Source organism: Podarcis filfolensis, assembly GCF_964270895.1.
Source record: "Podarcis filfolensis genome assembly, chromosome: 16".
NCBI classification, from domain to species: domain Eukaryota; kingdom Metazoa; phylum Chordata; class Lepidosauria; order Squamata; family Lacertidae; genus Podarcis; species Podarcis filfolensis.
The window spans coordinates 12,551,427-12,573,580 of NC_139620.1; the positions used below are offsets into that span (position 1 = coordinate 12,551,427).

At 50.8% G+C, this 22,154-nt stretch overlaps 1 protein-coding gene across 2 annotated transcripts; it reads left to right on the forward strand.

The window, feature by feature from the left end:
• Positions 1 to 1,288: 1,288 nt before the first annotated feature.
• LOC310752083 (dual specificity protein phosphatase 10-like) lies at positions 1,289 to 21,052 on the forward strand. 2 transcript variants are annotated; one of them, XM_083591804.1, is made up of 4 exons: positions 1,289 to 1,613; positions 13,422 to 14,650; positions 17,355 to 17,654; positions 18,064 to 21,052. In XM_083591804.1, exons 2-4 carry the CDS (start codon positions 13,435 to 13,437, stop codon positions 18,327 to 18,329), a joined length of 1,782 nt encoding a protein of 593 aa, XP_083447930.1. In that variant the 5' UTR covers positions 1,289 to 1,613; positions 13,422 to 13,434; the 3' UTR covers positions 18,330 to 21,052. The 2 variants fall into 2 exon arrangements, with proteins under 2 accessions (XP_083447930.1, XP_083447931.1); XM_083591805.1 differs by lacking the exon at positions 1,289 to 1,613 and adding an exon at positions 5,348 to 5,478.
• The last annotated feature ends 1,102 nt before the right edge of the window (positions 21,053 to 22,154 follow it).

Here is a 22,154-nt window from a genome sequence, read left to right on the forward strand (position 1 = left end):
GCACAGTCCAGGTGCTAGACTCTGCACGATATATTTTACTTCACTCACTTCAGAATGTGCTGTGCCCATCATGCAGCAACCCTGCTGAAAAAGCAGGTATAATGCATATTGCTTTGCTATTTTTTTTCATGGGAGGCCGCTGAAATAGGGGTGGGGAGAGAGATGCTTTTCCCCACACATGATCATTTCTCAGGATCTATGAATGTAAGGAGAGCTCTGCAGGATGGACCAATGAGGGTCCACCTAGGCCAGGATCCCATTTCCCACAGTGGTCAATCAGATGCCTTCTATGGGAAAGGTATTAATAAAGATACACTAGCTCTGCATCTGGAGGTTCAAGCAGAGCTGCTGAGGGGTGGCATGACTCTCTCTCTTCAATGTTTTTGCCTCATTCTCCAAAGAGGGGCATTTCCTCAAGCTGTTGGGTGGTTACAACTGAGTTGCTGCAACCACAAGCTCTCATTTTTTGAATTGCAATTGAACTCCGAACAGGCCTTATAAGACCTGCTTGGCTTCCTCTATGCCTGACTTCTCTCTTCTTGGGTGAACAGTCCCTCTGCACAAGGTTGGTTTTCCTGGCATGGAAATAGAAGGGAAAGCTAGCCAGCTGCTTAAAAATCTGGTGGGGAAGGTGCTCAGTTGTTTTTGCAGCAGAAAACAAGGTAATGATCTATTTCTCTCTCTCTATATTAACAACAACGATAGGCAAGTGAGGAAAATTAGTTGCTTACATCCGCCCCCCCCCACCTGCAAAACAGGCACATTTAATTCTGATTGCTATTAAATGATAATAATACGTTCGGACATATGGCATTTGCACTATTTATATTAATGTTTAAGTTTAAAACAAGATGGACACAGTGGTCTTATTGCCAGCTTGCAAGGGATTTCTGTGTTTTTAGTCATTTTTATTAGCATTATTTCATTTCCCTCTTTTTTCTGTGACCACTGCAAATAAATTACTACTGATGGTGATAATCAACTATAATTAATAATAATGTCAGATGGCGTTTAAAATGCATAGGAAGGCCCACAGACAAGCTTCCCTCCCCCCACCAACCAGCCTGTCCCTGCCCCCTCCCCATTTCCAACCCCCACCTCCTTTCTACGGGGCCGAAGTTGCTGATGCTGATCAAGCCCGTTTCACAATGAATGTAAGCGCTTCCCCGAGTCACGTGCTGCCTTCCTGCGTCACCTTCGCCGGGAGAGCCGGGCCGGCGTCTCATTGGCTGCCGATGATGTCACCCTACAACCCTTCCTCCTCTCTGCCCCCTCCCATCCCGCTTCCCTCTCCTGCTCCCATCAAAAGCGTCCCCAGCACCAGAGCCAAGGAGGGGGAAAAACATAACAACAGGAAGGAAAGCAAGACAAAGCGGTCTGAGGGGGAAAGAGGGCTGGATGCGGGGTGATCAGCAGCAAGGCAGACCTAGGATAACCCGGAGGGTGCAAAGGTGTCAGAAGTCAAGGACCAGCAAATCCAGATTCCTGCTGGGTTTCAAACGTCACGTTCTCTCCCCTATCCCAGCCTCACCAAAAAGGCATCTCCGCCCTCCCCCTCTTTTCACGACCTCCAAAAACATCCTCATGGATTTCAGGCTTAGACTGTAATGCAGGTGAGTGGAGCTGCTTCTGAAACGGAAGGTTTTATTTTTAATTTTGCAACAGGGGACTTACTGGGTGTCTTGCGATGGTTAAACACCTGGAAATCTCGATTTGCGTTAAGTTAATGGAGGGAGGGGGGATGGCTGTATTGGGGGGGTTGAGAACAGAGGGACGATGTGGCAAATGAGCCTCCCTTTCCCGTCCTTGAAGGCACTGTTTGCAGGGGGTGTGCACGCACCTTCGCAACAAAAGAGGGGCAGCGATTGATGAAGGGATCGGGCGCCCCAGATTTCGACAACATGAAAGGCAAGAGAGAAAATGTGTTGTTTATTTCTTGATGGGGGGGGTGGGGGGAGAGATCAAAAAGCAGGGAAAGAGATGAGAAAGAGAGGGTGATGAGTTCTTGTTTCCTTCGCCTCCCCCCCCCCCAGGTGGCAATAAAAAGAGTGGGCGTTTGTTTGTGGTGGCTGTCGCCTCGGTTTGTTGTGACAGATCATTCTTTTGGGGGGTGCGTAGGAGGTGGGGAGAGGCTGGCAGGCTGATGCCGAGAGGGTGGAGGTGCCACCGGGAGCTGGAAAAGTGTGTTTGCTGTGCGGGGGGGGGGGGAGGAGGTGGATGTCAAGGAGAGACGACCAATGTTTTTTCCTTGCAAGCATCAACACAAGAGGTTAAAAGAGGATCTGGTGTGTGTGTGTGTGTGTGTGTGTGTCTGTTTGCGCGCAGAGTTCTCCCCTTACAGGTACCCTTAACGTCTCCTGACTGCTAGGATGACATTCGGGGATATTTTAAGCCGGTGATGCCATGGTGGTTATGGGGACACCGGCAGGCTTTATATAGAGACGGGTGAAAACTGCGGGTGGAAGTGAGGCACGCGCTGACACGTGTGCTCGGGCTCACATGCAGAGGCAGACACGCAGACACAGTGCTTTCCTTTGTCGAAACACAAGGCGGTTAGAGAATCTGCTTTGTCTGCAGAAAATCCTAGGTTCAATTACGGTCGGCATTTCCAGGTCTGAAACCTGTCTGAAACCCTGGAGACCTGCTGCCTGCTGGTACAAAACAACATTGAGCTAGACGGACTTTCTGTGCTCCTATTTAATGAGGTCCTTTCCTCAGAACCATGAGGACTAGGATCCTGCTTGGCTTTTAAGGAAGGGCCGCAGCTCAGTGGTGGAGCATTTGCTTTGCATGCAGAAAGTCCCCAGTTCACTCCTTGATGGCATTTCCAAGTGTGGCTAGGAGAGACTATCTGAAACCTTGGAGTGCCTGGTGTAGACAGTATTGAGCTAGATGGAGCAAGGATTTTGTGTAAGTCAGTTTCCCGTGTTCCCAAGTATGTAGAAAGGTATGCATCAATGGGAAGGCCAATGAGCCCAGACACACGTGGGATGTGTGCAAAGGTTAATTAAACACCCAATTCATATAGTATAAATATACACAGAACTGAGGTGCATATCACATAGTGCTTAGGATCCACTGTGTGCCACCTGTGCAACACACCTGTGCAACACACCAACACCAGGTGAACAAACAGTATTGCACAGGAGATGCCCGTTTTTCATAGAATCATAGAATTGGAAGGAACCACAAGGTTCATGCAGTCCAACCCCTTGCAATGCAGGAATCTTCTGCCAGACATGGGGCTCAAACCCACGGCCCTGAGATTAGGAATCTCATGCTGTACCAACTGAGCTATACCAGGCCTTTCCCCCCCTGTTGTTTCAACTAAAATGTATATCCTCTTTAAAAAAAGAAATCTGAGCAGGCAAAGGGTCATGGCGAAGTCCTCAGACCGCCTTTGCCATGAGACAGCAAGCCCTTCTCTCTCAGACTCAGTCCTCCTGTCTGCAATATGGGGATAATAATACTGACCTGCCTCACAAGGTTTTTGCAAAGGTTAGAATGGAATGTATGCAAATACTCAAAAACAACATAGAAATTTTCTCATTGTCATTATCTAATAACAAGCGGAAAACTGGAAAAATACTACCTGCATAATAATTCCATATCAGCTCTCTTCTTGGCGACATGAATATGTACTTTGTGTTCAGAATTACCTCCTAGGAGGGGTAGATTTAGGGCACTGGAACCACGGGGCACTTTGTAGGACAAGGGGGAGGGTTAAAGGAGCTGCCTTGCATGCAGAAGGTCTCAATCCCAAATGGCATCTTCTTCAAAACCCCAGAGGAGCCACTGCAGGCCCATATAGATATAGACATGGGGCAGCCTAAATGGGCCCCATCAACTCCCACCTGTCCCACCAGCATAGCCAGTGGTCTGGGATCATGGGAATTTTAGTCTGACAACACCTGGAGGGCACCAAGTTGGCTACCACTGGTGTTAAGGCAGTGCCCACCCCCGCAGCCCTTGCACCGTCTGACTCCCTTGTGTCCAAACTGTTGTAAAGAATCTCAACTTTTTTGGATATGCATAGCCAAAATCTAGGTCACGCGCTGCCAAATCTGAAGTTGCGGCTGCAAAGAAGATTTTCTCGTGGCCCGCAGATCAGGTTTCACTGTTACTTCCAGTGAGTTGACTCCGAAAGCCACTTCACACATGCCAGAGGAGGACAAGTGTCTGAGGATGCCTGCATGTGTGAATGAGCCACTAACAGAAGAAATTTCTGTTGGACAGAATGCCAGTTTAAGTGTTTTGCTGCCGGTCTCCAACTCTCGGGAAGATTTGAATGCTGTGAATGCATGCTGCCAACCAATATTGAAAGGTGTGCGGACAACCCTCACCTTGGGTGAGTGGGGCTGATGTTCTGAATGGGTGCACGTGAAGGCCTTTGCCCCCTTCGGGAAGTAAACCTAGGAATACCAAGGCTGGATCCCAGTTGTAGCTGCGTTTGGCTTTTTGGATACAAGGCTGATGAAATGAAGCCAGAGGCAGAGGGTGTGAAGACAAATATCCATCAATGTGTTCCAGAAATCATGATGCAAGGAAAAAGGAGGTGTGGAGTTGGGGAGAGCTACCTGTTACTTTTTTTGGGGGGTGGGGTGGGGAAGTGGGCCGTGGAAGCAATCTCAGTGCCCTCTGCATATTTTGCTGGACCACAACTCCCATGGGTCTTCATCATGGACTGTGGTGGTGCTGACGAGAGTTGCTTTGCACGACAGAGAGTTCAATCCCTGACTGCTCCACATAAAAAGAAGGCAAGGAGAAATATATTTCTCTGCCTTAGATCCTGGAGAGGTGCTGCCAGTCAGAGTGGTCTGCACTGGGCTAAATGGACAAATAGTCTGATACAGGATATAAGGTGGCTTTCCACGTTCTGTGGGAAAGTTTGCCCGTAGCTGTACATACAGAGGCTGTTGAAAACAACAGCAACCGTCCGTCACATCGATTGCAGCACAGCCTTGTAAGGTAGACCGGGATTATTGCGCCCTTGCTGCAGATGGGAGGACTGCAAGAACCAGGGGGAAGTTCCCCAATGTGCCAAAATTGGAATCAAAGGCTTTGGGTGATTCATACGAATTAATCCCGGCCAGCCTCGCATCCTTTCCTGTTGTTACCAGATGAGACATTGCAAATGCTGATTGGAACTCCGCGTTCTGCCCATCAGCATGTTTTGGGAGGCGGCAGGGAGCACCCAGAGGCCCAGGGACATGTGGAATCCCCTGGAGGCCTCTCCCCCTCCTCGTCTCCCCCACACACACCCAGCCCCCGACACAGCATATCTAGGGCCAAGTGGTGATCTCATGGTGTGGGGTGAAACCCGAGGAGACAGATGCCCTCATTGGGCACTGCCAGGCTATGAGCTCAGGAGGGTATTTTTAGAGGCAGCGTACAACTTCATTTGGTGGAGGAGAGAGCTGAACGGCAGCCCAAAAGGAAGTGAACGGGTGCTGCAGGGGGACCACCAGCCACGTCAGGGTGAGTGTTTGCGGGGGGGGGGGGGAACCTCGTCTTTCTTCCTTTCTTTCAAGTGCATTTGGAGAGTGTACACCGACCCAAGCTGGAAAGGGAGATGCACGCACTGCTGAGTGTGCAGATGTGTGTACACACACACACACACACACACATGCAAACAGCCGTTTTGTGCGTCCACAAAGTGGCGGGCGCCCGCCTGCGTGTGGAAATCCAATTCAGGCAGGAGGGAAGGAAGCGATGTGTCGGAGGGCTTTGGAATTCCCTGAATGCAAAGCAGGCTGAGCTTCAGGGCTGAGCAGAGGGATGGAAATCCCCGCCAGTGTGTAGTGAGCATGGGTGTTGGTTGTGTAGAAAGCAATGCCAGGGGGAGGCAGTGTGCACAGATTGTGCAATGGAGAGCCTGTGTGCAGCTAAATTGTCTGGTGTATGTGTGTGCATAAACTGCTTTGAGCACACGGTGTTTGCAGGAAATGTGGCGTGTTAATAAACTGACCATGACACTGTGTGTGTGTCCCAGTGTTAGAGCATCTGCCTTTCATGCCAAAGGTCCGTAGTTTAATTCCTGGCACTTCCAGGTACAGCTGAAACCCTGGACAGCTGCTGCCAGTCAGTGTAGGTGATACGGAGCTGGATGGGCCAATGTTCTGACTCTTTGTGAAGCAGCTTCCTCTGCGGGTGAGAGAGAGAGACAGAGTGAGTGAGTGTGCAAGTGTACCATATATGTGCCACAAAGCGCGGAGGCACGTGCAGAACACAGTACTTCGCACGAGGGAGTTTTCGCTCACAATGAGCATTCTTTGGGGGATGCTTACATTACTTATTCTTATAACGATTAATTACTGTAGCCCCATCAGTGTCAAACACACTTTACATAGTTTCCCAGGAAAGAGAGAGGCAGAGGTCCCTGCCCTCAAGGAGACCACAGTGCAAATGCTGCTGGGGGGGGGGGAATCAACATTCAGGCAATTTCTTAATAGGAGCATTACGTTATTGGGGTGGGCGAGCTATTTGTGGAGCAGAATTCCTCGCTACTTTGGTAGGGGGAGGCTGAGAAGGGAGAGCTACTTCCTAAGGCCCTCCCTGCTGCAAGATCTCATGGGAGATGTTGGGGGTCTAGAATGACAGGCTGCTCCAGGCAGCCTGGAGGAAGCAGTGAGAGAAAAAAGCAGAGAGTTTTAAAAAGGTGAGGCAGCAGTTGATGGGAAAGGCTTCTGCTTGTAATCCTGCCTGTCAGAGCAACTGTCCAGATCAGGTGTGGAGACTTGTGTATGTCACTAAACTACAACTCCCATCATCCCTTGCCATCAGCCATGCTGGCAGGGGCTGATGGGAGCTGTGGTTCAGCAACATCTGGAAGGCCAAAGGTTCCCCACACTTGAGCTACATGGATGAGCAGCCTGGCTGGTTATAAGGCAGGCTTTGCCAACCTGGTGCCCCTTCCAGATGTTCTGAGCTGCAACTACTGGCTGCGTTGGCTGGGGCTGGCGGGTGCTGCTTTCAAACAACAACATCTGGTTGGTGCCAGATCGGTGGAGATTGTCTTACAGATATCTGCCAGAGATAATCAGGGTATAAGGAGAAGCAAGAACAAAGTACAGTGGTACCTCGGGTTAAGTACTTAATTTGTTTCGGAGGTCCGTACTTAACCTGAAACTGTTCTTAACCTGAAGCACCACTTTAGCTAATGGGGCCTCCTGCTGCTGCCGTGCCGCCGGAGCACGATTTCTGTTCTCATCCTGAAGCAAAGTTCTTAACCTGAAGCACTATTTCTGGGTTAGCGGAGTCTGTAACCTGAAGCGTCTGTAACCTGAAGCGTATGTATACCGAGGTACTACTGTAGTGGAACAGGGCAGGGCTAACCCTTAGCCAGGAATTTTGCAGGAAAGAGGAGTTGTGATAATCCTTGCAAACCAGCCAGAGCATAAATACAGATTGCCCTACTCCAGCCGAAAAAGTTATTTCATTGTCTTGCTTCCTATGGACTAGAATCTTGCCTGCCCATTTTTGCTTATTATCTCTGCAACAGCTAGATAGAGACGGAATGTGTTTAGCTTTTTTTAGCAGCAGCTGAACAAAAGAGCCAGGGTGCTGTAAGGGTTAAGAGTGTCTGATCCACACTCTGACATGATGCTCACTGAGTGGCTGTGGGTCATTCCCTGGCTATGCACCCATCGTGCATTTAAAGGACATGGTTTCCCCCAAAAGAATCCTGGGAACTGTAGTTTACCCCTCGCAGCGCTACTATTCCCAGCATCGTTAAGAAACTACAGTTCTCACGATCCTTTGTGTGGAAGGCAGGTGCTTTAAATGTACGCTGTGTACGCAGTCACTGTCTCTCACCCTAGCCCGCCTCGCAGGGTTGTTGTGAGGATAAAAATGGGGAGGGGGAGAATCACTTGCATCACCTTGAGCTCCTCTGAAGAAAGGTGGGGTTGAAATGCAATGAATAAATAAGTCAGGGAGAGGGGCTTAGAATATCCAGTTGGTGGACAGTCTCTCCCCCAAATCATCCAAGGCAATGTGGTGATGCAATTCCTTTTTCTGCAACCGAGGGCGGAGCGTTCTCCCCCTCTGCATCCCCAAGTGCTGCACTCGACTGTCGCGCGCAATCGCCCCTCGCTTGCCGGGCGCACGGTTGATGGAAATAACAGCGCTGTCGCCCCAGATTAGTGTCGCTGGGCTGTGTGGCTGTTCTGCAAAAAGAACCTCCGGGAGAAGGAGACTTTTGTGCTGGCTGAGTGTGTGGGCGGGGACGCAGGCAAGCCAAGATTATAATTCCTAGGTTTTTTAAAATTCTTAATTTAAAGGGGTGGCAGAAGATAGGAGCAGAACCACGGGGCTTTGGCTGCAGATGGGTATATATGGGTCACTAGGAAATAGGGGACTTTGGGACTGCGGGATGTGGAAGAGGGAGAGGCGGGGAGCAGGCAGAGGAAATACGGGGTGTTTGCGGGCGGGGGGGGGGGTTCTGCACGCACGTGTTACACGAATCAAACATGCACACACAATTTAGCTGTGAGTCCTGTATCGCAGGGGGTTGGACTGTATGACCTTTGGGGATCCTTTGCAGGTGGTGGATGAAAGAGAGGATAGAGATTTGGAGAGGGAGCGTCTCATAGATCTGGGGCGGAGCTCGCTGCTTTCCACATAGAAGTGTGCAGGTTCAGTGTCTGCACCTACAGCTAAGACAGAGGTGGGAAAATTCATTCAGCCCAAGAGCCAGGAAGGTTTCTAGGGGCTGCATGCCAGTGGTGGGAGGGGCCAGAGGCAAAAGTGGGCGGGGCAACAAATGCACACGTAACTTTTTACAGTAGGCAAATTTCTACACTCAGTCACACATGCTCCATCCAGGCAACCAAAAGGCATGGTCAGAGTTCAGGGACCAATCCCAGCCAGGCAGAAACACTTCAGGCGGGTGTGGAGCAGGCATTGGCCCTCCAGATGTTTTGGGACTACAACTCCCATCATCCCTAGCTAACAGGACCAGTGGTCAGGGATGATGGGAATTGTAGTCCCAAAACATCTGGAGGGCGAGTTTGCCTATGCCTGGTGTGGAGGGAGGGCCATTGAGGGGTGTGGCCTGGGGAGAGGGGGTGTGGCTTCAAGAAGGTGGGGGTAACCTGGCAAAATCATCCATTAGCATATAAGCTACTACAGTGTCAACCACACAGTGTTTCTCAAACTTCGGCCCCCGGCTGTTGTTGGACTACAACTCCCATCATCCCTGACCATTGGTCCTGCTAGCCAAGGATAAGCTGAGCCTGGCAGTTAAGCTAAGCCTGGCGGAAGAGCTTACTCTATGGTCTTAACCCTTTCATGCATTAATTAAACTTAAGCATGTTGGTTATATGAGGTTGGTTATTCCACAGTTTGGAGGTTGAGGGAGTGCAGCACAGCCAGCAGGGCAGAGACAGCCTTCCCTAAGCTGGCACCCTCCAAACGCCGTTGGACTACAACTCCCAACAGCCCTGCCTGCAAGGCCAGAGGCTGGGAATGATGGGAGTCGTGGTCTGACAACATCTGGAGGGCTAAAGGTTGGGGAAGGCTGCTGTGCAGCAGCCACACACAAACCCAGAGAGAGAGAGAGTTCTTAATTTTTGTTTGTCTCTGTTTTAGTTTCTTCCTCCGCAGTCCCAGGCGCCTTGTTCCCCAGGCGGCACGCAGCGAAAGGGTTTCTTAGCAAGCCTGGCAAACATCACAAGGCTGCTGTGGTCCTTGGTGTCTCGATCAAACGCTCACACACACAAGCCACACACACAGAGCCCTTGAGCGGCTTCTGCCCTTCAGAACAGAGGCTGCCTCCCTCCATCCCAGAAGTGTGAAAAATGCTTGCAGAGGAGGGTGTTGCTGGGCACGTGCTCACACCCTCAATGCCCACAACCCCCCAAAAGCAGAGTGCTTTTCTTATTATTATTCTCCCTCCTTCCCTCTCTCTCTCTCTCTCTGTGTGTGTGTTGGAAGATGCGATTTTGGAAGAGGATGGCTAATCTCTCCTTGGCACGGAACCTAGCGCCTTTGAATCTTTTTCCAAGTCCCTGCAGGGAAATGTGGCAGGGAGCTGTATTTTTCTTGATAACACGGCTTTAATGGGGATTGGGGGGTGGGAGGAGATGCATCAAGAAAGCTGGGGGGGGGGGAGAAAGAGAAAGGAGGCTGATCCAGGATCTCCTCCTCCTGTTCCAGCAGCACATGAAGTGCTGGAAAGATCTGAGGGTGGGGGAGTTAACATGTTTGTCTCCCATCAGAAAGCCTTTTTGCTAAACCTGACCCAATTTATATCTACAGAGAGAGGATGTTTTTAAAAGGAAGAGGGGGAATAAGGAATTTAGTTAAGCGTTCCTTGGCTCTAAGTGGCATTCTCCTACCCCCACACCCACAGTTTTTAACCACAAATGAAATTAGATGCTGCTTGATTGTAAAATCACCATCAACATCAAATTGTAGAATTGACAGAAGGGGCCCCAGGGTCATCTAGCCCAACCCCCTGCCGTTCATTATTATCATGAATGATCATGTAAAAGCAGGGTGAATATACCAAGTGAAAGGATTTAAACATAAACAGAGGGAGAAGGAGGTCATTAATTGATCGAAACCCACTTTCCACCAATTAATGACTACCTCTCAGTTTTCCCATGTGTAAAATTGGAATGAAATAGTGGGCAAGCTTCACCGCTTTGTGAGGGCAGATGCAGCAAGGATTTCATCAGCACATACAGCGTGGGTGTACCCCACGGTAAAAAGAAAAGATGAAAGGACGGAAGGAAGGAATATTAAGATATACCAGGGATGATGGCTAGAGCTGGCCAAGCAAGTAGCATGTAGAGCTAAGTCATAAGCCCATAATTCCAGACACACAAGACACAGAATTTAGCAATCTAAGAATTATCAGTTTTCGAGGGTTTCTTTTTTCTTAAGACTCTAGTCCTTAAGGCTACGATAATCAGTCATAAAGAATTTATTCGTTTATTGCATTTATATCCCACCATTCCCCCAAGAAGTTCAAGGCTGTGTACGTGGTTCTCCCCTTCTGATCCCCACAACAACCTTGCGAGGTAGGCTGAGAGCCGGTGACTGGCCCGAGGTCCCTCAGTGGGCTTCATGACCAAGGGGGCATCTGAATCCTGGTCTCTCTCAAGTCCTAATCCGACAGCCTAACCACCACACCACACTGACTCTCAGTGTGAATAATGTCCGCTGGAACCTTTTAAATTAGAGGGGCACTCATTACAATTGCTAGCAATTCAGGAAACAGAGGTCTATTCCTTTCCCGTGATAAGACGGCACTAGATAAGAATACGATGAAAATAAATCAGTAAATCTGACTAGAATCCCATTTCCCTCCTCCAAGGCAGAATTTGTCAATTATTACTTAAGTGCCAAATGTATGCATGCAGCAAGCTATCACAACACTAAAATACATGACCAAAAACCCCAACAAACCATACCTGGATTTAGTCCAGAGGATTGGCTACCTGCTTAAGTCGGGACAAAATGATGACACCTGTCTGGGGAGGGTGAGCAAAGGAGCAAAATGCCACAGGTGAGGGAAGCAGCTGTGAAGATTTCTAGCACAAAGCCTCTGCCACAGGCGTGGGGAGCCTTTGGCCCTCCAGATGTTGTCAGACCACATGCTTGCTAGTACTGATGGGAGTTGTAGTTCATCAACATCACTCTAGATCATTAGCCAATCAGGAAACCTGGAGTACAGCCAATCAGAGCCTGAGGAAAAACTCCCAGGCTTCTCAGGGTGCTTCTGGTGATGCATTAATGTAATTTGAGCCTGTGGCTCTGCAGACTACCAGCTATGGCGACTGGGAGTTGTTGTAACATCTGGAGGGCCACAGTTTCCTCATGCATGGGCTTCGTCAGGTTTTGAATGTAAAGGAAAGCGTTCCCCTGAGCATGTGCAGAGAGCTTTACTTCTTGGTGCTGAGTAACCCAAAGCCAGTTGCCTCACCCATTATCTGGAGAAAGATGGGGGTGAGAAATCAACGGAGAACGTCCAGTCGCCAGAGCGCGAGACTCTTAATCTCAGGGTTGTGGGTTCAAACCCCTTGTTGGGCAAAAGATTCCTGCATTGCAGGGGGGTTGGGCTAGATGACCCTCATGGTCTCTTCCAACCCTATAATTCTATGATTGTATCTCAAAAGCTTGGTAGCCTTTGCCTGCTGTGGGGAAGACCAGTCAGGTTGGCGTTCCTGGGGAGTCCCCCTGGGGAGGGCATTCCACGACTGGTGTGCCAACTCCTAGAAGGCATTCTCTGGAAGACTTCGCTACCCATGGCAGCCTTCCCTGTTTAATGCAGGGATGGAGAACCTACAGCCCTCTCTATGTTGCTGGGATACCAGCCAGCAGAGCCAATGCTGGGAGTTTTCACCCAGTGTCAGATCTGGAGGGCCGCAGATTCTGCTGCCACTCTCAAAGGCTACATGCACACTGGGACCTGCAGTCAGTAGCGGACCTACATTTTGGGGGGCCCTGAAGAATGAACTGCTTCGGGGTCCCCTTCTCAACCGACAACAAGGTCCGGGTGATCTTAGTTAACAGGGTTGTTCCACAACAGTTCACCACAATTTTTTTTTTAAATTAAAAAATAGTCTAGTAGAGCTATTTTAATCAAAATCTGAAATTCAGTGGCTATTTCACATCTCAAAGTCGCTTGTGTGAATTCAAGTTATTTGCGGGGTGTGTGTGTGTGAAAATTAGGGAAATGTTATTTACATTCATGATGCGTCATAAAATGATTGTGGGTTGTGCAATTCAAATTGGGTCTACTAGACCCAATTTTTAAAAAAGCAATGTAGACTAAAGTCATTTTGGTGGGGGGGGGGGGCTGGGATTGGAGGCCCTGAAATTTAAGCTTCATTAGTTTCATAGTAGATCTGCCCCGGCTGCAGTTTGTTAGAAGTTCTGGGAATTGTAGCTGGCTGAGGTGTAAACTAGAGTGCCCAGGATTATTTGAGGGGAAATAATGCATTTGAGTGTGCGATTCCCACATTGTAATACAGTGGTACCTCGGGTTAAGTACTTAATTCGTTCTGGAGGTCCGTGCTTAACCTGAAACTGTTCTTAGCCTGAAGCACCACTTTAGCTAATGGGGCCTCCTGCTGCTGCCGTGCCGCCGGAGCACGATTTCTGTTATCATCCTGAAGCAAAGTTCTTAACCCGAAGTACTATTTCTGGGTTAGCGGAGTCTGTAACCTGAAGCGTCTGTAACCTGAAGCATCTGTCACCCGAGGTACCACTGTATCTGGATCGTGTGGGGTGGCAGAGCTCAAGGAAACCTTGGACATCCCTGGCAAAAGAAAGAAAACATGGGCGCCATCTTGCTGCATGCTCTTCTGAGCCCGGTTTTTTTAACCAGGAAGGGCGGGGTATAAATAAAAATTTATTATTATTATATATTATTATCTCTCTCTCCTTCCCCCCTCTCTTTCCCCCTGCAGTTCACCTTTCCCAATGCCTCCCTCGCCTCTGGAAGAACGGATCGGCGTGCTGCAGCGACCCAAAACTTTGGCCTTGCGCCTCAACCACAGCTTTGCCAACGGGGGCACCCCAGGCGGTGGCGAGAAGCAGCCCCCGGCGGCCTCCAGAGTGCTTGGCCAGGCCGCCCCGGCTCCCGCGAAGGCGCCCTGCGACGAGGCCGCACGCCGGGGGACGCCGGGCGTCCTGCAGCCGAACCACTCTCACACCATTGACATCAAGCTGACGGTGGGAGGCGTGCAGAGCCTGTCACCTGAGAGGAACGTCTCCCTGCAGCTGGACCTCAAGCAGGCCGAGCCTAAGCCGAAAGGCCTCGCTGGGCCCCAGCTGAAGGTCTTCTTGCCCCAGGCGAAGCTCAAGAAGCGCTGCTTCAAGGAGAACTCCAAACCGGCGGTGCTGGACACATCCACCAGCTCCTCCTGCCTCTCCAGCCCCGCCATGCACCCCCTCAAATGCGGCTGCCGCGGCTGCTGGCGCCTCATGCGCTGCGAGGACGCTGGACCCAAGGGCGGCTTGCTCTCCCTGGGCTGCTTCTCCTGCCGCTCCAGCCTGCGCTCCCTCAGCTGCTCCAGCTGCAGCCCGCCGTCCGTCAAGAAGCTGGGGTGCCTGCCCTGCGCCCCCTCCTCGGCCCTGCGCTCCCTGGCCTGCCTGGCTTGCAACCCCTCGGTCAAGTCGGGCAGCTCCTCCTGCAGCTTCTGCAGCAGCGACCCCATCGTGGCCTACGACCCCCGGGCGGGCTCCTCTCCGGCCCCCAGCTGCGGGGATGACGACGACTACAGCGTCCGCACCATCTGGCCCGACGAGCTGGCCAAGAAAATGACACGGTCCCGGGCGCAACAGCAGCAGCAGCAGCACGTCTCCCCGCTCATCCTGGACTGCCGCAACCTGATGGAATACACCAAGAGCCAGCTTCAGGGCGCCATGCGCTTCGGAGCAGCCGACGCAGCAGGCCGGAGGCGGCTCCAGCAGGGGAAGATGGCCATGCTGGATTTCATTTCCTCGCGGGGAGGCTGCGACGCAAGGGACTCCTCGCTGCAGCGTCTCTGGGCCAAGGAGCCCGGCGGCCGCGCCAGTCCGGAGCCTCTCCCCGCCAGCCCCCCCAAGCCCCGCAAAACGCAGCCCTCCCAGAATCTCCACCTGGTGCTGGATCTGCTCAACAAAGATGGCGGGCAGGAAGGGGTTGGCCGGAGAGGTGAGCTGGGGGTTCTAGGTGCTGACGGCAGAAATTGCATTGGTGTGTCAAAAGTTCTTTCTCCTGGGGCCACCACCTCCCTAGTTGCCCTGAGCCTTCTGCTGGTCTGAGGGGAATGCGTTCTGGGCTAACACAGTGTCTCCCCGCTTTAAAGTACTCCTGCCTCCAGACAAGAGGTTGATTATTTCTGCAAAGCTGCCGCTTATCCATCAGCCTTGAGTTTCCCTCGGGTCCTTCTCAGGCTTCCTGAGGTTATATTTTTCCTTATTACATTTTGTTCCACATTGAACTACCTGTTTCCCGGTTGGTAATAATAATAATAATAATTTATTATTTATAGGCCACCCATCTGACTGGGTTTCCCCAGCTACTCTGGGCGGCTCCCAACAGAATTAATGATAATAATAATAATAATAATAATAATAATAATAATAATATAAAAAGCAATAAAACATCAGACATTAAAAACTTCCCTGAACAGGGCTGCCTTCGCATATCTTCTAAAAGTCAGATAGTTGTTTATTTCCTTGACATCTGATGGGAGGGTGTTCCACAGGGTGGGTGCCACTACTGAGAAGGCCCTCTGCCTGGTTCCCTGTAACCTCAATCTTGCAGGGAGGGAACCTCCAGAAGGCCCTCAGTGCTGGTCCTCAGTGTCTGGGCAGAACAATGGGGGTGGAGATGCTCCTTCAGGGCCAAGACCGTTTAGGGCTTTAAAGGTCAGCACCAACACTTTGAATTGTGCTCGGAAACAAACTGGGAGCCAATGTAGGATGTAGACTCCCCTTGAAAGCCACAGGGAGAAAGGAAGTTTGGAGGAGAACCATAGATGCTCCCTAGAGTTCATTGGGGGAGATATGGGAAATTAAACCACAAAACATTATGTTGATAGAATGAATACAGCAGGGAGACACAACAGGGCAGTTCTTTCCATGCATGTTTTCCCTATGCCAATTGGGTTAGGTTTAAGATTTGCACCACTGCACCATCTCTTTGGTGACCTCATCCCAGCTGCATGAGCAGATGGCAAGATGCGAAGGGGGGCTTCACACCCCCCCAGTTCCCCCCCACCTCACTTTTAGCACCTGTTCAAAACCCCATTGAACCAGAGTGAACTCTACCCAGCTGGTAGCATGACATCATTTCTTTGACCTTCTTTCACACTTGCCCCCTCCCTTCTCCCCAGCCCCTGCCAGCCCCCACCATGGAGGGTGGGGTGTCATTTTACATAGCAGATGTTTTAGGTCAGGAAGAAGAACAAGTCGCCTCCCTTTTCGCCCCCACCTTCCTCCCACAGAAAACTGCAAAGGGGAAGGGGGGGCAGCCTCTCCAAGTGATTTGGTTAGCATCAATTTGGAGCATACGAAGTTCCCTTATATGGAATTGGACCGCTGACCTATCTAGCGCAGTGCTGCCTGCTCTGACTGGTAGCAGCTCTTGGGGTTTCAGGCCGGGAGCTTTCCCATCTCTATCGAGAGATGTCACTGGGGATAGAACCTGCATATAAGCAGAGGCTCTCGCACCACCACCTTCAGGGGTTGTTTCTGTGGGGTGGGCACAGAAGAGATTCAGAAACGCAACTTAGAATATTACTCTGCCACCAAATTGACCAGCTTTGGGTGTCACACAGAGCTCTTTTCCCGTGTTGTGCCTTTAGGTAATTTTATACCTTGGACTTCAGCATCTGGCTGGGATGGGGGTGGCTGGAGAGGCTCTTTGGTGCCCCAACTGCCCACCAGTGGTGGCCAGTGGTCAGGGGTGATGGGAATTGTAGTGCAAAACATCTAGAGCTTGGTGCAGCGGGCAAGGGGGGAACCTTTGAGTCTCCAGACGCTAATGAACTACACATCCCATCAGTGCCAGCAAGGATAGTGTACGACCAGGGAAGATGTGAGTTGTAGTTCAACCACATCTGGAGGGCTAAAGGACCCCCACACCTGATCCAGAGCCCCCCCATTCACTTGCTTCAAAATTAAGGAGCGCTAGCCCTGCTGTGTTTCCAGCTCCCTGTCCCCAATGCACCTTTTTCTGAGTGGTGCTCTGTGCCTACACCTCCATCCAAACCTCCCGCCTTGCCAGCATGACTGGCAGGTCATTGGGAGGGCAGCTGCTTTGCAGGGGGAAAGTCCCTGGTTTCATCCACAGCATCTCCAGGTAGGGTTAGGGAGACCACGCCGCCCCAAAATCCTGGAGTGGTGCTGACTGTCAGTGCAGACAATACTGAGATAGGCAATTGTCTATCACTGCAGTCTAGTGCAAGACTCCTTGAGGATCATTTGATGCAAACACTCCAAATAAGGAAATGAGAGCAAAATGTTTTGCCTGTGCTCACATCCTTGGTTTCTAACTGCTCAGCCAAACCTACTGATCGATTAAAACTTCGCAGCCCTAATTAAAATTGAATTATTACAATTCATTTCTTTACTCGCTTACACAAAGCTTTTTATCCTGCCAGAAAAGGCTCCCAGATCAGCTTACAAATGTCAGTGGTAAAATAGTCCCTGCCCTCAGGCTTAATTTAAAGAAAGTGAGAAAGAAAGAAAGAAAGAAAGAAAGAAAGAAAGAAAGAAAGAAAGAAAGAGAGGGCACACACAAAAGGAAAACAGATTGGGAGGGAGGAGGAAAAAATAAAACTCAAGCACTTTTTCTGCACAATGCTTCCACTCCAGGGACTCAACCCCTTTGCTTTGTGTTTTGACCACAGGCAGTCTGATTGGGCCAGATGTTGCGGATGGGCCAGATGACTTGGGCCCCCCACTCACGCCTGACCTGGAGAATGCCGAGCTGAGCCCCATTCTGCCCTTCCTGTTCCTGGGCAATGAACGAGATGCGCAGGACCTTGAACGGATGCTGAGCCTCAACGTGGGGCACGTTCTCAACGTCACCACCCACCTGCCCCTGTACCACGCCGACAGCGGGCGCCTGCGCTACAAGCGCCTCCCCGCCACCGACAACAACCGCCAGGACCTGCGCCAATACTTCGAGGAAGCTTTTGAGTTCATTGGTGAGGTCTAGTCCTGCGGCGAAATAAAGGGGAGGGTGTAGCTCAGTGGTAGAGCGTCCATCTTGCATGCAGCGGGTCCCGGGTTCAATTCCTGGCATCTCCCTCTGGAATGGTCTTTTATTTGAAACCCTGATGATTCAAAGCCAGCCAGGATACACAATAGCTAGATGGATCAAGGGGTCTGACTCTGTACAGGGCAGCTTCCTATGTTCCTCATTTCTATTTTTCTCCCAATCTGTTTCCCTTTCTAAAAAAAAATTTGCTGCCTGTTCGCCTGGGGCCTATTCTTAACTCGCCGTAGGCGAACAGGCAAGGAGCTGTGTGTGAAATGGAATTTAGTCCAGGAAGCATTTGTGTGCACCCCCTTTCTCAGCGTTGACGCTGTTTCTCCCCCCCCCCCTTACTCCAGAGGAGGCACACCAGAGCGGCAAAGGAGTCCTCATCCACTGCCAGGCCGGCGTCTCCCGCTCGGCCACCATCGTCATCGCCTACCTGATGAAGCACACTCTTATGACCATGGGCGACGCCTACAAATATGTCAAAGGCCGAAGGCCCATCATCTCGCCCAACCTCAACTTCATGGGGCAACTGCTGGAGTTCGAAGTGGACCTCAACGCCGGCGTCACGCCTCGGATCCTCACCCCCAAGCTGGCTGGAGTGGAAACCGAAGTCTGAACAAGATGGGGGTGCAGGATGAGCTCCGTCAATCTCAGGGCTGGGAAGAAGAGGAAGGGGGGGCGGGAGTGCAATAAGGGGACTGATGGACGGCATGTGAGGGCTGAAGCAGTGAGCAGGAAGTCGGGGGGGGGGGGCTTTTCAACTACTTTATTACATCCCCCCCCACTTGAGGGAACTTTGCTTGGATACCTTTCTAAGTCCACCAACCTGAAAACGCTCAGCGTACAAGACGAAAGACGTAGGTACCGCTGCTGCTGCTGCTGCCGCAATCAGAATTTCGGGGAACACTTATTTCTACAATGACTTCTGAAAAAAACTTTCTTACCTTCGTGGGGTGGGGAATGGGTGGTGTGTGTGTTTGTGTGTGTGTGTGTGATCATGCTGGGTTTTAATTTATTGGGGTGGGGAGTGTGTGTGTATAAATTGGGGGGGGGGAGTCCTCTTTGTCTTCCCCCCCAGTTTTTTTTATCCAGATGCTGATATTGCCTTGCTTTCCACCACGATGGACTAATTTGGGGCTGGGGTATCCTAAGCAATTTACACGTGTGTTTGTGTGTGTTTTGTGTGTATGCAGTAATGGAAGAGGGGGTGTCCATGGGGAACATTGCGGGTGTGAAACTCCTCTCCCCCCCCAATTCCCACCAGATTTTAATGCTCAGGATCACAGAATCTCTTCTGGATAAGAGTGTGGGTGGAAAGAAGGAAGGGGGGTGATTCACAATTAATCTCCCCCCCTTTGCTTGGGGTGTATGTGTGTTTGTGGGGGGGGGGCGGGGGCGGGAAGAAGAGCCCTCCAATCTACCCTCGCATCTAGTTATTTATTTGAACTGTAATTGCTGCTTGGACTCTTTTGACCACCAACCTGTTATGTGGCTCTTAACAAGGGTTAATACTGTGGAACTGATGATATTATGGGATGGGGGCGGGGATTGGACCCTCCTTTTCCTCCTGCCCCTTCCCTCAAACATATTCTTAAGCACTTCTCCCCCCTTTCCCCTCCCCTTCTCAGGGTAATATGATGTAACTGGAACTTGTCTTCCATTAATTAAGGGGTTTGGGGTTTTTTGACAACGGGGAAGGGATGCTGAAACGTGGGGGGGGGGGAGTCCCCCTAGGACTCTCTAGCTCCCCTAAATTTTATTTTAGGTTTCTTGGGGCTGGTATGGAGTGGGTGTCGTCGTCTCCCCCCAGCTAATTTATCTTACGATGCAATATATACACAAAAATTTTGGTTGTTAATGTTAGGTGCTTTAAAGTGTCCCTGCCCCCCACCTCCGGCTCCTCTTCCCGCACCGCACAAAGAGGAGACAGGGTGTGACATGCGCCCCTTCATGTCAGTGGTCTTTCAGGCGTTCCCAGTCTTTTCCCAAACGGAATTCGAACCCATCACCAGCAAGGAGCAAGTGAGGGGATAAACGTTATGGAGGCTATGGGCCCCATCTCTCCACCAGTGAACTCTCCAATCATACAAAAGCCCAACATCCCAGTCCGTAAAGCTGTGGCACAATATTTGTTTGTTCGGGGATGGGGTAATTTCCCTTGTAATCATCAGCATCTTATCATTTCTGTAGATGTAAAAATACATTGTGGGAGACATTGCTCTCATCCCCAGGTTCTCGCCAATGTAGCACTCTCTGGAAGTTACTAGACTCCAGCTCCCATCATTCCTGACCATTGGGGCTGATGGGAGTTGGAGTCCAGCAACATCCAGAGTCTCATCCCACCCATCCTCAAATACTCCCAGAATCCTAACCGGGATGGCATGGCACTCACTTGGAACTCGTACTTTTCTGGGTGGCTGGAAAAACACCCAATAGCCAAGAGGCCAGGAGATGCAATAAGGTAGCCTGTTCAACCCGCAGCTTGATGATCAGAAATTACTGGTTCAAGGACCTATTACAAGACGCCATAGATGTGCCGCCCGCGATTAAGCAGGGGCCACATCTGACCAGACCAGCGCTCCAAACTGCCATTGAAATGTTTTTTAAATCAATGCCCCCGGCCCCACAAAAAAGATGCTTTAAAATCCTCCAGCCCCCAAATTTCACTTCAGCTATTGAGGTTGGGGTGTTGGTGGTGGTAGCACCTAAACATGAAAGTGGGATCTGTGTCAGAATGATTGATGTTTGTGGCTGAGCTGCAGACAAATCTTTGCTCTCGCCTCTTCTGGAATGCAGAGATGCAGAAAGGTTTCTGTCTGGCTTTGGCGGCTAAGTGATGTTTGCCCAGCCGCGGAAGGGAGCAGTGCAGCTCAGTGGTTAGAGCCTTGCATGCAGAAGGTCCCAGGTTCAATCCCTGGCATCTCCAGGCAGGACTGGGACTGTCCCTTACCTGAAAGCCTGGAGGGCTGCTGCCAGCCAGTGTAGACAGTACTGAGCTGGATGGAGCAGTGGGTCCAGTGCAGCAAAAGGCTTGATGTTCCTAAGGAACAGCAAAGCACCCTCTGCTCCCCCCCTCCCGCCCCGTGCAGATCCAGAGTGGCTGGTGAATGCAACAGTTCCTCCCCCCTTTTTCCATTTAAAGAGTTTTGTAGTGAAACTAAAATGCCCCACCCCATCCACCCGCTGGACAGGAAGCTGATGTGGTCAAGACTATAAGGTTCCCCCCTTCCCTTTCCTGCTGTGTCTTTTTGGATCTCGTCTTTGTTATTTATTGGGCCCAACTGCGAGGCCCCAGCGTCATAATTTATTAAACGTGGTCTTTCTCTTTTTTTGTAACAAGACCCTGTCTCTCTTGGGGGTGGGAGAGGTGGGGAGATCAAGCCAACGTCTACCCAAAGGTTGAACTGAGCCCTGGTGTCCCTGTCAAAGCAGAAAGAAAACCCACTGAGTTTTGAGCCCTCAGAAGTCAACAGTGGCGGAGTAATACATACTTCTCTTGTGTCACCCATCTAAAAGGGAAGAACTGCCTCATTTCCCCCCACCAGTCTTCTCCGTGTGGTCAGCTGTTGCTGAACCAACTCGCCCCAGGCGAGTAGCTGTTTGCAAGCTGCCACTGAAAGTCCGCAGTGCACAAAGTGGATCCAGAAGGAATTCAACAGGTTGATCCCCAGCGCTGGGTACATTTTGCAGGGTTACCTGAGCTGGTCACTGTCATTCTTACTGCACTGGAATGAAGGCCAAGGCGGTAGACTCTGCACTAGTCACATCTACCCACAGCAGGCTGAGGCTCCTGAATCTTAAGTTAGACCAGGGGTAGGCAACCTAAGGCCCATGGGCCACACGCGGCCCACTGGGGTCGTTTAACCGGCCCACGAGCCACCCCCGAACTGAACCGAGCCACCCACTTGGTGAGTCCTCACGCGCTGCACTAAACCGGCACAGTGCGGTGCAGGGACTTGCTTCTGCCGCACCGGAAATCACACCTGTGCAGACACAGATGCTGGAAATCACGTCTGCACAGATGCAGATGCTGGAAATCGCGGGCGTGTGCACTCACACGTGCGCACAATCCGGCCCACGGAGGGATCTCCCTGAGTTAGAACATTGTGGTTAGTCCGTTTTGAGATCTAGCATCCTCTCCTGCAGTGAAGGGCGCCTCCTAATGGCAGCTAGCAAGAACTGCATCAATATGCAAGCACCTGCAAAAGTGATATTCATTGTGCCCAAAGAATCCTAATTTCACATACATGCTGATTGCTTCCTGAACTGGCAGTGATTGACCAGGAAAAGGGATATTGGGGTTGTGGCAGACAGCCCACCACTTGCAGATGCTATGAAAGCTCCATGTTGGTAATTGCTAGGAAATGAATTGAACGGAAATCTGCCTTTGACCAATCTGTTGGTGTTAAAAGACTGAGGAACTGTCTCCCACAGGAGCCAA

Bases quoted from the DNA above. Each gene is read 5' to 3' on its own strand.
- LOC310752083 (XM_083591804.1), top strand. From the start codon at position 13,435: ATGCCTCCCTCGCCTCTGGAAGAACGGATCGGCGTGCTGCAGCGACCC. The intron at 14,651-17,354 runs GTGAGCTGGGGG...TTTTGACCACAG, and splicing joins GGAAGGGGTTGGCCGGAGAG to GCAGTCTGATTGGGCCAGAT. The intron at 17,655-18,063 runs GTGAGGTCTAGT...CCCTTACTCCAG, and splicing joins GGAAGCTTTTGAGTTCATTG to AGGAGGCACACCAGAGCGGC.